Here is a 16,722-nt window from a genome sequence, read left to right on the forward strand (position 1 = left end):
AATGTGTAACAAAGTTATGGAATTTGCTGTTCCTTTACAGGGCTTCATGGGAAAAAAACCCCACATTTTTCTACATCCACTCCCATTTCCATGCTTTTAAAAGGGCTTAAATAACTGTAAGCTAAATGTAAATCAGACTCTCCTGGGGGTAGGAACTGTAGTGCTTTGCCAAAATGTTTTTGATGGGTGACCTGTTAACGGACAGTGGAAAAGAAAAACTATCTGCTAACAGCTTGTTTTGCCTGTGAGCTCATAAATTTTCTAATAGAACCATGTTATCCTGGGTTCTAAATTACACGGATAGTTGCATACTTGAACTGCCTTGCTCTTGATATATCCATACCACAGCTTCACTAGGTTGGTTTCGTGAAAGGTTTTGCTGCTTTGTTCTTTGCATTTTGATTTTAAAGTCGTTTTCTATAGCCTTTTGGTCCTCATGTTGCATGGAAAGCTTGAACTTTTGCCTACATGATGATTCCTATGATTTCTAGCCAAAAATACCTGCTCATATCTGAAAATGCTCATCAGATTCTGAGGCAAATTGCAATGGGTCAAAGGGCTCTTGCCAGCGGAAGAAAGAACTTGTTCCTTTTGGTTTTTACTGATACTTGAATATGCATACTTCATGGATTTCCTAATTTCTTGCTATAAAACTTAAGTAAAACTTGAATTCTGAGTATAGGAGGTTTTTGCTACTCCAGAAGATTTCAGATTCATGTTACCAGATTTCAGTCTCCTTCCTGTCTGATACTAAATATGATTAAAATAAAACCCTAAAGATTGTAGTTATTCACAGCAATGAAAGCAGTAGAATAAAGCTTCAAAAGTGAACATCCAAAGGAGAGACTTGAGTTACAAGGAATTAGAAAAGGAGTCTGGGGTACATCTGGGAGGAACATACAACTAAAAGTGTTTCTTAAAGATAAGGCTGTATTTTGATGGGACATTTTGAAGAAAAATTAGAATCCTTTTCTGCTGAGAACGCACAATGAAATATGACTGATAGAAATGTTTTCTAACACAGCTTTGCTAGCTGTGTGGATAGGGGCCAAGCCACATTTGAACTGTTTCTGAAACCAGACAAATAGGCATTGTTTATCCTAGACTAGCCAAACTATTTCAGAAAACAGTTCAGTCAGAGCAACATTCATTTCTAGTCTTAATTAGTTTTCAGAATGACTGTAGAGGGAGGACATTTTTCATCCACGTCCTTTTTGACTGTCTCTTTCTTCTCTCCTCCAAATCCCCCAATTCTTCATCCCACTGGAGTAATTGCAGCCATCAGCAATTGCAGTGGAATTGCATGTGGAGCTAAACTGAGCCCTGACAGAGTTGGTGTGCTGCACGCCTGCTGCAGGCAGAGTGAGAGCAGTGTTAAAATGCTAATGCCCTCCCTGTACTAACATTCCTGCTGTTACACTGCTGATGAAGGCCGTGGTGGAAGGTTTCCGGAAAAGACTTGATTAGGGTACCTTCCTGTTGTAATTAAGATACTGTATTAATTTGAACCAGATATAGTCTATTTATTTTCAGACTTTAAAAAGACTATTTGGCACTTCCAGAGGCTTCTCACCAACAAGTATTCTTTACCTGTTGTGTTTAAAAAAAAAAAAAAAAAAAAAAAGGAAAAAAAGAGCAAAAAAGTCCTTTTCTGAAGTAGTTGTGTGTTGGTTTTTTTTTAATCTCCTCTGTAGCTTTGCGCAAGTGGCAGGTTATTAATACTATATTCGTCAAGTTAGTAACACTTTCTGAAATTATAATCCCAACTTAGTTTTGATTTTTACCTGCAAAAATATTAAGGACTGCTATATCTGTTAAATAAGACCTTCAGAAGAGAGGCATCAGAAACCTTAGTCTTACCAAGAAAACAGATGAGTTGGCAAAAGGAAACATTTTTCTGTCCTTGTGTATCAACAAATTTTTGGTCGTGTTGTCTTCCTGTCTAACCCCACCCACCAAGTTATTACTGAAAAATGCAATCTCAACTGAAAAGCAAGATAAGTTGTTAAGTAATTGTTAAAAATATTTAGCAAAAGGATTGTAGGTTTTTACTCGGCTGTGTAAGTTTTATTTATTTACAAGAATGCTAAGTCATTAAATGCTTATAATCTGAGAATATACACACCCACGTGGGCTCTTCTCCAAGTTTTTCTGTCAAATGAGACAGAATGTGAACTTCAATACAGAATCAAGAGAAAAAGTGGTTTCAATAATTGGCTTTCTATCTTTGCAGAGTCTTGCAGCTAAGCTGTAACCTGGTTTTCATTAGAAGGGGTTGGGTATGGTTGTATACTCCAGGAGTTTTGGACAAGTTTCTGTAAGATAACAACCTAGGGGAAAAATGCACTTGGCAAACCCTTTACAATATATGGTGAATTTCTGCATGATGGTACTTAGTTGTTTTCTCTTTGAGACATTAACAACATTGTAATATTTTTTTTTTCTTCATTAAGCCAAGGACCCTTGTCATCCATAAGAGCAGCGATCAAGAGATGTAAGTTTACTTTTCCTATTTTTTGAGAACCATAGTATTGTAAGATTGCTACATCTTTGTTTTTAGTAGCTGGTTAACTTTATATGTGAAAACAAAGTAGCTAGCAGGCTTTTAGGGGGCTGTAATTTCTTTCTCATTCTTTTTCTTTTTTGCTTCACATTAGATCATCTTTTTGCTTTGCTGACAGGCTGTTCCTTCTTGCCAGTTACTAACATTTTCTTATTTATGCACTAATGCATTTGTGCACAGATGTGTTCCATCTCTGAAGAACTTGGGTTACATGTGCCTACTTTTTACTTCACTTGACAAAACAGAAGATTTTTCTATTTTAGTAGAAATCTGCAGTAACTGCTCATGGACTATACTAGCGACAGGATGAGACTCATGCACCGGGCTCATTTTGGAAAACAAAAAATTGTTTATGAATCTTGAATGAAAGTCCAAACTCTTTTTCCCTGATTTCATCATTTAACTCCTATTTCCCTTTCCGTGCTCATGATATTTCCAGGCAAAGAATTTCTTTAGCTGCATCTTCCAAAGTATTTTATGCTATTTCTTTCTTCCACTTTTCATTTTTATTTCCTTTCTGTCCATGATTTCAATTTCATATTAATGAAACAACCCTCAGGATTCTGCTATGGGGAAAAATAAATTAGTGTATGTACTACTGATTTGTTTCTCCTGGACCTATTAGTCAGGGGCTCATTAATCTGGATCAGGTTGGAGGTGGTCAAAAGGGATCATGAAAGCTTTATTCAGAGCAAGTCTACATGACGCTGTAGTTAAAATTCAGCACTTTATCTGTGCTGTTGCTGCCATAGATAGGGAACTAGAAAACAGAGAGCACCAGACCACAGAGGGCCTTTTGTGGTGGAGTCAGAAATTGATTCAGACTGCCTAAGCCCCAGTACCTCCTCTAACCGAGAAACCATCTAAAAGGTCATTAAGCAATTGATATCTATGTTTTTGAAAATATAGTAGCAAGTGATACTTTGGTTTGAGGCACAATCAAGTGAAAAAAAATCTAGTCAAGAAGGCCTGCCTCGTATGTTATAACATTATACTTAATAATATTAATATGTAAATAACTATAATGAAATATAAGTACCATGTGAATTATTCAGATGGTAAGCTAGGAAAAAATCTCCATGCACATATCAAGGCATTGTATATTAAACCATAATTCTTTTTATGCCAGTAACCATACCTGTGGATGGACCTAAATTAAAAACAGACCCTGAATAATTCCTAACTCCCCTTGCCATTAGTCTGGAAAAAGTATGTTATTCTCTGGAAAAGCGTATTTCCCTAACAGAGTGAGGAAATCTATCTTTATTTCTTAATCACAGCTTCTGTGGGCTGTTTATCTCTAATTTTCAAGAAATATGATAGGTATGCACAGGGTTTCAACTTTCCAACCTGTGGACAACGCTTTATATCACTTTGTATCGGTAAGTCTCTCCCTGTCTTGTGGCCAAAGAGGAAGAGGGTTTGTTTTCCTTTCAACCACCCTGACCACAACTCTGGATAGAAAGACAGCATCGTTTTGTTTCAATTGTTTGACAACTCAGTAGAATTCAGAATAATGACCCCAACGTGCTTGAAGAAAGCAAGCATGTGAACATGAGATGTGCTTGGGAGTAATTTTTTAATCTCAACTCTTCAAAAGTTACCCCTGGATTTCTAATGATGGTCTCAGGCCAGGACACACCACTAAGTCCAGCTCCCACTGAAATCAGTGAAGCTATTTCCATTGACGCCAACACAGCAACATGCACAAGAATGCCAAAGAAAGTAAAAAGAGACAAGCCAAGTGCTGCAGTAGTGAGACAAAGGGGAACGATGTTTTTGCTGGCTTCTCCACTCTTCCAGAATAGGATGGCATTAAGGAGCAGGGCTACAGAAACAAGTCTGCTGCCCTAAAATGTTGGAAGAACCTGCAAGCTTGTTCCATTCTCATTCTGTCCTAAACAAATATGTGGCTGAATGAAGGATGTGTAACAGCTTGTATGCACTCTAAGGCTGTGGCTTCCCATTTGGCAGTCTTGCAGCCATTTTTGGCTGTGGGTTTTGTTTGTTTTTCATTTTTGTTTTGTTTTGCTTGGGGGCTTCCTAGGTTCTTTTGGCTCCTAGTTTTTCCCAACCAGATCAATTCCGTGATGTCAGTCGCTCCCCATCTGCACAAACATTTGGGCTGGCATAATGCAGGGAATGGTGCAGAGGCAGGAACATACAGCCCAAGGAAAGGTGTAGGAAGGAGTGAAGTGCCTTCATAAATCATTATTGTCAAATTTGAGTGAAACTACAGGCTTGCTCTAAGGGTGTAGTTATGCAGATTTTATTCAGCAGCAATGCCAGCCTCTATGGTGCCCAGCAGTTTGGTCAGCTGTGAAAAGGGTATTTGACCTCACTGGGAGTGGGAAGAGGAATCCCCGTCACCCCCCTAGGTTATTTTTGATCAGTTCCCTCACTGAAGTTGCACAAAGAAGAACTGGAGCCGGGAAGCAGAGACTGGAAACAGCAACTGCTCTTGCGGGTGGGACATTCTTTCCCCTGTACTGCTGGTGATCTGAGCCCAAGGTGAGTAGGTTCAGGGAGATAAAATGGACAAAAACTGTACAGAAAGTGCTTATTTTTTTATTTAACACTCTGAACTCACTTACTGGAGTCATACGAGTGCTAATGTTCATTCAAGAGGGGACAAAAGTCCATGTTTGGAAGGGGAATTGGGCATCACCATCTCTTTTAGCTACATTCAAGCATTAAATCAGCCCAGCTCTAATGTCAGACAACCTAACATTTCCCTGGGGTGCGTGGAAACAGAACTAGAAGAAAAGGAGCAAGACCTCCCCCTTGTGCCAAGAAATAGTTCAGGAGAAAAGCTTCAACTCTCTAACTTCAGAGATACATGAAAAATTCCAATTAGTTTCAACTTCTACCTGTAAAGAAGTAGTCTAATCAGATCTTGGGTGAAATCAGACTTTTTTTTTCTGTTTTTGACTTGAGGATTACCTGATCCTTTTAGTGTTCCCTGAAGAAGGGCCTCCACAGCCATGTAACACCTTTGGTACTGCAAAGACCGCAAGCGTGGCCTCTTGCATGGGACCATTCTGTCAGCTCTTCTGGTGTTTTACTTTGTAGGTAAGGGAGGGAGTGTTTGCCCACTCTTGAGGCTCTCCTTGAGATACTGTAGTGAATAACCTTTATGCCTAGGCAGATATATAGTGAGAAGAATAACTTCTCAGTCTAATAATCTACATATTTCATGGGATTGATGGTAGAAATGTGTAGCCCGATTATTAGAAAAGCATTGAAAGAAGCTGTATTTTTAAATATTAGCACATGTCCTTGTTGTAGAAAGTAAGACTATTACTTTAAAACCTATTAATAATAGTTAACATGAATTAACTGAAATAGTTAATTGGCAGGATTGTGTTTACTCACAGCTGCTGGAAAGGACAATAGATAAAAGTAATCAGAAAAATTTGGAGCTTGATTTCCCACAAGGCTAGGGCTATTTGAGGCTATGGTTCCAGTCTTTAATGCAAAATGAAACTGGCTTTTAAAACACTCTGCAGTGACAAAACTGTTCAATATTTCATACAGATTTGCTAATGGAAACATACAAATATTATTCAGTGTCTATCTTGTGGAAGTGCTCAGTGCTCACAGCAGGATGGTATCTCTGAGCAGGTCCCTGAATGAACTTCATAGTTGCCTCTATATTGCCTTAAAAGATTGCCTGAAAGACTGTAAATTCTAGCCCAGCACTATTCCAAAGACTCAAAAGTGCATGTCAGACTTCTGTTGCGACCAGCTTGTCTGTAGCATTGGAATTTATGGGTTTGTGGTATAATGGTGGTTGTACTTATACAGACGTCTTGATCTCATAGCTTAAAATGCCCCCTGTGCCATAATCTTTATGTGTTTCAAATATAAATGACATACCAAGTGCACTTGAAAAGTAGGACCCAGAGAAGAAACAGTAGAGGAAAAACATTCAAAACATAAGTATACAGCACAAACTGAGTACCCTTTAATATGCACATTCAAAAATAATTGGATAAAGCCCACTAAATAGTGCTTGTAAGAAATATGTACAAAAAATGAATCTATAAGTCACCGATCTGTCCTCTATTTACAGTATTACTAGTCATCCTTTGCTTGCTTAAACTCTACTATACTAGGTTAAACACGTTTAGATGCCCCATTGGCACTAATGGAAATAAATAGTGACAGTGTTATGAGTTGATTTCACATTTTTTTCTTTCCCCTGAGACCACTAAAGTTGCAAGACAAAACAGCGCGGATTTTATGCACTGAGTTTTTCCTGTCTCACCCCTTCTTTAACTGCTTTGCTTACCTTTTACTTAAATACTACTAAGCATATGCTTCTGGAAATGTCAACAGTTCTCACCCTGAACATTTCTTAGTGTGGAAGTTGAGAAGCCAACTGCCTTCAGTTGTCAGTATGTAAACCTGCACTGAAATACATTTCCATTGACTCCCCTGATGGAAGAAAGGTTTCTTAAATCTTAAAGCTGTCATAATTTGAAATCTGGGGGAAAAATTAATAGCATGCTTTTTCAAGGCAATCCACAAAGCGAATGAAGAATAGACTTACAGGATCAAAAGACCACAAGGCCAGAAAAGTGGCTGCAGGTTTTTTTCTTTTGTTTTTAAATCAGGTGTGTGCTATATTTTAAAAATTCATGTCTTCTCTCATACACTTTTTAATTTAAAGTCATTTCTTTGAAATGGTGAAGGAATAAAAGCTGTGCAAGTCTGGGGGCAAGGATTATTTAGAAAGTTTATATTTTCTTTTCCCTAGCATTTGTGGAACTCCAATACGTGAAAGCAAAAGATGCAGTAGCTTTCACCTCTGCTCCTACTGTGGATTTAAAACCTTCCAAAACAAAAGATGTTCTAAAAGTGTGGTTGTAACAAAAATGTGACAGCAAAAAGGGGGGAATGGTTGATGGAAGAAGGGAAGAACTTTGTCAAGGTCCTTAAAAAATAAATGTTTATATTAAGTGTTTACGTACATGGAAGTAGCTTGATTCCATAAATGTTGTTTGTTGGTTTGTTTGGTTTTTTGTTTTTGTTTTTTCAAATAGACTGAGCACGTTCTGAAAACATATGTGATAACTTGGGTATTAGCCCTTTTGAAGAGACATATTTATATCTAGTAAAGTTTTTTATATGTAAATATTTTAAATGTGTTGTTTTCAAGTGAGTTTACTTGTTTACTTGAAATTTGGAGTTTGGATGTATTGCATAGTTACCTCACTGGCATTTTTTTGCCTATGTTAAGAAAGGAAAAAGGTCTTTCAGACTTTTTTTAGGTTTTTCTTATTTGTTTTAATAACTTTAATAAATTGGAGTTCATTTAGAGTCTCACAGGAGGAAAGAGCATGTAGAATTTATCTAGAAATGAAGAAAGAATCAAAGAATTTGACAGTTTTATCAATTCAGTTTTACATCTCTCATTAATTAGCTTTTATTTCTAATGCTCTTATCATTGTAATTTGGCTATACCCCAAGCAGTTGTATTGAATACATTTACCAAATGAACGCTTTCTTCCATCCTCTTTGCAAAAGTAATCTTGGAATTGGTTGGTTTGGGTCAGTTCGTTTTGTTTTGTTTTTTTTCTTTAATGTGTGTATTAGATCAATGCTGTGTTAAGATCTCTGAAGAAGTGAAGGTGAGGTATAGGGGATTTTTATTTACTTATTGTAGCCAAACAATTTTTACAGAACTGGTTTAGGAGATGTGCGGTCATGGCCGAAACTTTGAGGTGTGCCTCTTACTGGGATCAAGCTGCCTGCCCATACCTCTTTTGTAGGTGGGAGTATAAATTATGGGATCCCAGCTTCTTTGCATCTGTATCAGCTCCTCAGTGTAACCAATTATTTTTGGAAGGGAAAAAGCGCAGACCCAAATAAACCGTGATTTTAAACTAAATAAAGCATTCGAAGAGATTTGACTTCCCTCTTCTCATTCCTACCGTGGCTCTTTGTTGAGCCATACAGTGGACATTTCCATATTCTGTTATGTTCTTCATGGTTAATTTATTGCAAGGGAAACTTCTAAACAGCCATCGTTAAAATCAGCATGAGACTAGGAATAAAATCTGCTTTTATTTTAGTTTTTTAAGACACTATATTGTGAATGGATATTACAGTTGTCCTCTTACAACACTGGCACGTGCGCTATTCTTGCGTGACTAACCCATTTGATCATGGTTTCTGGCACTCTGAAGCCTTCGTTTGTTTTTCTTCACCTCCTCTTCCTCTTCTGTAACCCCTTCTTTTTTTCCTCTAGCACTCATGAATAGTGCACATCAAAAATGCCCTGTGGAAGAGGTATGTTTGCCACAACACTATGCAACTCTTGAATCAAGTATGCTTTGCTGATTTCAGCTAATGATTCTGTGATGGCACAGGAACAGCATAATTGTCAGCTTTTGCACAATAAGACTCTACCACTTCCTAAATTGCACTTGCTATGCAAAAATTTGTCCCTCGGATAAATTTCCTTTTCTCTCTAAAGAAATAAAAATGAAAATTTAATGTGGCCATTGTAAAAATTATTTGAATATAAATATGGCAAAAACAGAAAAATTAACAGGTCAGGATTCACTTATTTTATGTCACTTAAAACACATGGTTGGGGGGGGGGGGAAATGTTGCTGACTTTTAATCCACAAGTGATTAAACTTTAGGAAATTTCTAGCTGGAAACATTTAATTTTTTCTTTTTACATAGAGGAGAGTGAATTAGATTTTGTGCCCTAGTACTTTTTCCCTTCTTTAAAACAAACAAAAAGAGACATTAAAAAAAGATTAAAGAACACATCTCAGAAATGCGCCATCAAAAGCAAAGGCTTTTATTCATGGATTTTTTTTAACTAAAGAAAAAGAAGTTTCAACTCTAGGGGTACCACAACGCAGAATGCGGGAACGTGTGGCGAGGAAGAAGAAAGGGGACAGGACCATCTCTCTTGGTGGTAACTTGAACAGAGGGTGACTTAAACAGACTACGAAACTGCACCCTAAACCTTTTAAAAATTTCTCCTCATATTTAATACAAATAATTTTTTTTAAAACTTGGCCACTCTTAAAATCTGGAATTTATGATCAGATGCTGTATGTTCTCCATTTCATTGATAGTGGATTGGTAAGGGCTCTGCTATTATCCTCAGCTTATTGCTGTGACAGTATATTTTAACCTCTTCAAAACTTTTGTTTCTTGTCTTTAAATAGCTTCTCGGACCTCTAGCCATAGTGAGCAGCAGAGGGATAGAAGGTATGATGCTGTTATTTATATTGCAATTAGGTGTTACTGTAAAACTTGTTAGATTGTGTCACAGTGTTACTTTTCATGGCTTTCTCCTCTAGTTTATCTTTTTTCCTTCTCTCTATCCTTAGTGTGTTTAAAAACAAAATAAGACTTGGAATAAAATAAATATACTGTGATTCTTAAGCACAGGATAGGTTAAGAGTTTGAGGCGTTTTCTCATCAACTTTTGTATGTGTCCTCAAAAAAAGGATGCAGCCAGCCATCAAACCTCTGCAGAACTGCTTTACTTTCCTGCCATCTATTTAGAGGATCACTTCAGAATGAAAATAAGCACACTCTCAGACCTCCTTCCAGTTTCTCAAAGGGTATTGAGAAAGGAGGTCACCAACCTGGGTAGGTGGTGAACCGAGTCTGCCATTATTTCAGGTGTGAGGGAACTGTAGCCCTCTTTTTTTTTAAAAAAAAATTCTTTTTACAGTAGTTTTAGAAGTTATGCTTCTGCAGGTTTTTTCTGTCAGCAGACAGAGGCTTCTGTAGCAGATGCTTGATCCACTCACAAAACTCACTTCTTGAAGAGTATTTTGTGTGAGACTCCAGATTGATCAGTGGTACCCTGGGGGCCATGGTCTGGGAACGTGGGCCATCACTGCAGCTTATGCTCTAAAGCAGTTGTGACAGTGATAAAACAGGGGTAGTACCTATGGGTCCTTAACTGTCACAGAAGTCCCTGTTGTGCTAGATGCTGTAAGCAAATAGGCCCTGTCCCAAAGGCCTTGTGAGGCTTGCTCTGCCCCACTTCAGCACAGTCGGAGGTTTCCCTACAGGTCGGAGGATAGACAAGATTTTAGGTAGGCAGCCAGAAGCAGTTTTAACTATCCTACTGTTCTCACATTGTAGCAGGCCAAGGGCAAACACATGATTAGTTCTCATTATCCCATGAAGACTAAGACTCCTTCCATCTAATTGAGTTACACTTGTGTTTAAGTACTTTAAGCATGTAAATTATTTCACTGAAGCCAATAAACCTACTTTTTGGCTTAGGCATTTAATTAGGTGCTTTGAATGGAAGCCTAAGTGCTTGCTAGAAAGGTCCGGTAAGTTACTTTGAAATCATGGAAAAACATCTTGATTAAATCAAAAAGACCTGAGCTATTTTGATTTCCCATGCTGAGAAAACCTTTGTCTTTTATCCTTATAAGAACTATTTTTAAATGTTTTAGGTGATTATTCCCCTTTGCCTTCATTTCCAGGCGTCCTGAAATTACAATAGTTGCTGCTGAACCCCTCCGGCCATCCTCCTGGTTTCCAGGTGCAAGCCCTGTCACTCCTCAGGGATTAGGATTCCCTTCTGCTTCATCTCATGCTCAGTGGAGGAGAAATGAGCGTATTCCAGCTGAGGTGAGTGTGAATTTACATGAGGTGTGTTTGATTTACAAAGGTAAAAAGCACGTTAAGTTAGAGAGGAACAGAGTTTTTGCTTGCTTAGACTTTCATCACATTGAAGAAAAGACTATGGCAGTGTTCTTTTCCTCTGCGTATGTTAATTTATTATTTTTAAATTTATGCGCTTCTCTTTTTTTTTTTTTTTAAAGGATCACATCTGGACATACATTAATATTTATCTCTCTGTTTTGTAGCTTCCACCATCATATGAGCAGGTGATAAAAGAAATCAATCAAGTGCAAGTCAATACAACAAATAACAATAATGCTGCTGCTCCTAGACATACCACTACTTCTGCAACACAAACTGACTTTCCAGAGGAACTAATCAGCCATTTGTCGGGAAGTAATGTAAAAACTAGTGTGCCTACACACTGGGAATCTGCAGGCTATCCAGGTGAGGCTGTTTTGGATTTCTCATTGATGAAGACCTTACTCTGTCTCCTGAAGATGTTCTTTATTATTGGTCTGTGCAGCACTTAATATGAATAACAGTTAAATTTCTGTGAATGATTACTGCTGTAAATTTCTGTAAAAACCCGCTCTTCTGAAGCACTACCATTGCATTCATGGTCAGACTATAATTAAATCTTGAAAGTTGTGCTTGATTCAGCTGTAATGGCAATTGCTTTGGGGCCAGAGGAGCTCAGATGCCCAATCAGAATAGCAGCAGTGTTACACACTCAGACTGAAAAGTGTGCAGACCAAGCTGGGGAAATTACTGTACTAATCGTTGGTCTAGATATTGCTTGCATGACACCTCATGCTGCAAGCTAACAAGTAGTTTTGAACTCACAACTTGTAGATACCATGCATTTCAGCAATCTTTGGCTTCTTCCTAGAGTTTGTATATTTTTTCATTCATCTTTTAGAAAGAGAACTGCAGTTTCACAAGCAGCAGTAAGTTCTGAATTAAAACCATCATGTTTACCATCCTGATGGCTGACAAAAAATAACATAAATAAAGTGTTCTGGAATAGATAACTGAAACCTTTTCTTTTCTGTTAGCAGGGCAGAGTCCTCTTAAACCTCCTAGGCCTTCTGCATCTCTCCTGAATAGGTCTCCTTCAGAAAATGAGAATCCCTTAATAGTCTTTGAAATTTCTGAAGGTCAGAGGTGCCAAGAAAATCCCAATGCTGTGATATGTCCGGTGCCAAAGCCAAGATCAAGAAGCAATCTCAGACCTGTGGTCAAAAATACTGAAAGTAAGATAGACAATGGAGAAGTTGTGAACCAGTCTACCACAATAAGGCAGCAACCTCCAATTCAGCAGTCATCTCTCTTGGATGATAACTTACTAGACAATCACTTGGCAATGGACAGCATGAGTACAGAAAAGAGCCAAAATAGTATTGTTTCAAGGATCAAAGTTTTTGAATCCCAAGGAACTAATGATACCTCAGGATTATCAAAAAAGCCAGAAATTGCCCCTCGTTCGTTCACCCCAAGACCTGTTACTGCAAAGAAGCCAGTACTTGCTCCAAAGCCAGGGGTAAGCAGAATTTCAGGAGACTGGGGTGCATGGACAGAAAGCAAATCAACACCTTCCAAGGAACTGCAGCCTCAGGCTGAAGCAGCTGGGAGCAGTGTTGTAACCAAACCTGAACTGCCAAAGAAGCCCAAACCTGGCCTTGTTAAAAGTAGTAGTAGTGATTTTCTTGATGCAAGGAGTGGATCAGTTGCAGAGAACAGCGATGGACAAAAGAAATTTCCTGTTCCTGCTCCGAGGCCTCTCGTTCCTAAAAAGTCACGTTACGCAGAAAATCCTGCCCTTTCTTTGGCCTCACTAAAACCGATTGCTGCTCCCCCACGGGCTTCCATACCTGCCCAAGAAAAAGTTTTCAAGTCTCCGGGGGAATCGTCACCTGCAGCCAACTCCTCAGCACCTGCTTTGCAAAATAAACTAGATGTGGAAGGAGATCTGATCAGTTTTGATGATGACGTTTTGCCCCTAAGTCCAGCTTCTGTAGTTAAAGATAGCATCAGTTCTGAAGCAGCAGCAGGTAAGAAGAAATTTTTTTAAACTGTCACTGTGGTTACTCTTTGCAGTTGTATGATCCTGTGTGACTTACGTCTACGTGTCTTGATGGGGTTTGTGTGTGTGTATGAAATTCTTGGTTTTCTGTTATGTCAAGATCATTATGAAATTACTTGGATTTTGAGACTCAGGAGGTTTCAAGGTTATATAAATCTCAGAACTTGCCTGCTGGATTTATTATGTGATTACTAAAATAATGATAAAAGACTTGATGTTATACACTAGATGTCACCTCCAGAATGTATCGCAATTCTCTCTGGGCAACTTGGGACATCTTATCTCTCACCATCTAATCTGACTAATTTATTTGAGTGCCCAAAGCTCTGTAGTGGAAATCTAGTCATGTAGAGAAGCAGGGATGTTTCTTGCATTTAGGGAAACTTGTGGTCAAACATACTGGGATACTTTGTCCATCTCACCCGTGCCTACTTATTTTCTCTTTCCTATCTTCATATTGTCATGCGACTGTATGCTAGTTACGCAACTTCAATTTTTTCAAATAAGTGAAAATAATTATTTCATATGGACAGATTAATTACTACAACTACATCCTTTTCATAAACCTTGTTTGATTCCATTAAGCACTTGGGGTCAAATTTTTTAATGCTGTTTTAGGTAGTGTAAGACACAGGTGGGTGTTGGGCTGTCATTAAATTTTACAACAATAGGTTTTTCCCTCTTGATATTCAGGTATGTCCTGATTTAGCTTACCAGCCCCACTGCAATCCAAGGAGAGTTTTGCTCTAAAACAGATGATGTGTCATACAAAATGCTTGTTTAAGGGACTATGATTTTTAATCTTTTTTTTTTTTAACCTCATTTATCATTAAACATCTCAGCTTTCTGAAAAGAGAAGCATAGATACTGTGTAGTTGTCACAGTAAATGGATGTTAAGGATTGGTAACAAATGAGATTTCTTCACAGTTTGTGGATTATATCATTAGATGAAGTTCTGATTTGTTATTGTTTCTCCTCTGTATTGACATAAAAACCCCAAGGCAAATTTAGAAAGTCCCTTAAAGCCCTAAACTGTTAAGATCGGTATGTACAGACATACAGACCTCAGGGGAGCTTACGAAAGCAGTGAAATAAGGCGACAGAAGATCCTGCAGGAGAGGTGATTAGTTCAACATGGATCCAAGTCCATTTTTTATTGGACTAACAGATTCCGGGAGCACTGCAGAAGCTGTACCAAGCCTGGAAGGAGGCAGGAGTACAGGGTGACTGGAGAAGCGTTTCATACTTGTGTCAAGGAAGTGTATGACTGACAGTGTCTAGCTGGGAACAGAGTCATGATCATCATGTCTGGAGACTGCAGTAGTGGAGCAGCCACTGTGCGTGTGATGGTTTTAGAAGAAAGTTAAAAGCATGAGGGGTGACTCTGTTTTCCGTGAATTTAGAGTAAAACTTGTAGTTTCAGTCATTTTATTTTGAATACTAGATGCAACAAACAGAGGGAAAATGTAAGTAGTAGTCAAGAAAAGAGAATACTTACATTTTGAAAGTGCATAAAGAGGAAAATTATGTTTTGGCTATGTACGCTAAGACTGCCTTTCACCCAACCTGGAAAAATTAAATAACATTAATTCTTCTGTTAAATCAGAGGTTGAGTGATCCCAAATGAAAATCACCTGAAAAAACAACTTTCATGATGAAGTGGTAAGAATGTCAGTCTTCATCTTTCTAGTTGGTGTCCTAGGTGTTATTCTTGATTTAATTAAGAAGAAAATACTTTCCATTCTCATGGTTAACCGAAGAATTATTCAGGTAATAGTTTCCTGACTTCTTGAGTTACCTGTCCATGATTTTATTAATTCAATAAAATGGCATCTTTGCTGCAACCCTTCTTACCTACTAAAGAGAAAAAGATCTGACAGCATTATCACTTTATTACACTGTAAAATTAGGATTCATTCCAGATTTTTGCAGGCATTTGTGAGCTCGAGATCATATCCTGTACTCTTGATTACTAATGCTGTGCTACGTCTTGACAAAGCATCCACAAGAAGAACTCTGGCTTTCTGAAAAATGAGGCAACACAGAGCACTAACACTAGCTATTTCTCGTGTTCCCATAGGAACAGCTTAGGATTTGCAAGATGAATCCACAGTAAAATGTTTTGTACAGGCAGGAAGAGAAGCTCTCATCTTGCTCCCCGTTCCCCAGACCTTTGCATTTCTTACATATTAGTCATTGTCATTACTTAGCAAAATTACAGCACTCTGCTTGTTGTTATGGCAACCCTAGGAAAGGAAGAAGGCTTTTATGCAGTGGTGCTTGAAACTAAGCACCAACAGCTTGTTTGTCAAAGAGCGGTGTTACATCACAGATTACAGCGTTCACAAAACCTAATTTTTTTTCTGATACAGCAGAAATGCATCTAGTACTTGGACTGATGTAAATAGAACTGGACGGATCGATCACTGCTGCTACTAGTGCCTGATGCAAAAGTAAGAAGGTGAAGCATTCAGTTGATGATGGAGAGGGTGCAGAAGTTGAAGTGAGCATATGAATGAAAAGGTGAAACAGGCAAAACAAATTCAGAGTCTCACAGCGATTTAGTTGACTGACGTAAGACATCAGCTTCCTCTAACAGAAGGCTACCATCTCCACACTAGTGAAAGATATTTGAATATTACTTAGGTACAGTGTTGGCAACAAACCACTTTATAGTTTCACCAGTTTAACTGTCACTGTTTAACTGGTAGTTTAACTACCAAAGCTAGCTGGATGATTTTCTTTCAAGTTTACCTCAGGCAATCCCATGGGTTTCATCAGTGTTTGACAGCATTTCCAACAGCACAGCTGTTAGTAGAGTGAACTTGCCCTTATCCAAACATTAATGATTTTATCTTTGTCCCACTTATATGGAGAGGGGGAACCGTTCTGGTGCAAATAGAGACTCTGGGTACCGAGATCCCTTTCAAAGTGTTGTGGTTTAACCCCAGCCTGCAACTAAGCCTCACACAGCTGCTCGCTCACTCCCCCCCACCGCCCCCTGCTCCGGTGGGATGGGGGAGAGAATCAGAAGAGTAAAAGTGAGAAAACTCATGGGTTGAGATAAAGACAGTTTAATAGGTAAAGCAAAAGCCGCACGTGCAAGCAAAGCAAAGCAAGGAATTCATTCACTCCTTCCCATCGGCAGGCAGGTGTTCAGCCATCCTCAGGAAAGCAGGGCTCCATCACGCGTAACGGTTACTTGGGAAGACAAACGCCATCACGCCCAATGTCCCTCCCTTCCTCCTTCTTCCCCCAGCTTATATACTGAGCATGATGTCATATGGTATGGAATAGCCCTTTGGCCAGTCTGGGTCAGCTGTCCTGGCTCTGCTCCCTCCCAGCTTCTTATGCACCTGGCAGAGCACGGGAAGCTGAAAAGTCCTTGACTGGTATTAACTCTACTCAGCAAGAACGCAAACATCAGTGTGTTATCAATATTATTCT

General features: G+C 38.6%; 1 protein-coding gene across 5 annotated transcripts in view; it reads left to right on the top strand.

Moving 5' to 3' along the window:
• SH3D19 (SH3 domain containing 19) overlaps positions 1-16,722 on the top strand; it is an 86,095-nt gene that overhangs the window by 37,858 nt on the left and 31,515 nt on the right. For 2 of the 5 annotated variants that reach the window (XM_087736306.1, XM_087736307.1), the window contains 6 exons: positions 2,454-2,494; positions 8,820-8,860; positions 9,760-9,802; positions 11,047-11,194; positions 11,434-11,635; positions 12,247-13,242. In XM_087736306.1, the coding sequence (XP_087592432.1) occupies positions 8,845-8,860; positions 9,760-9,802; positions 11,047-11,194; positions 11,434-11,635; positions 12,247-13,242 (1,405 nt within the window). In that variant the 5' untranslated portion in view covers positions 2,454-2,494; positions 8,820-8,844. The remainder of the gene's footprint in view (positions 1-2,453; positions 2,495-8,819; positions 8,861-9,759; positions 9,803-11,046; positions 11,195-11,433; positions 11,636-12,246; positions 13,243-16,722) is intronic. The other 3 variants (XM_087736304.1, XM_009474721.2, XM_087736305.1) reach the window with 2 other exon arrangements.

The sequence above is a fragment of the Nipponia nippon genome, unplaced genomic scaffold (genome assembly GCF_047370975.1).
Source record: "Nipponia nippon isolate SJK-2023a ecotype South Korea unplaced genomic scaffold, ASM4737097v1 scaffold_6, whole genome shotgun sequence".
NCBI lineage: Eukaryota > Metazoa > Chordata > Aves > Pelecaniformes > Threskiornithidae > Nipponia > Nipponia nippon.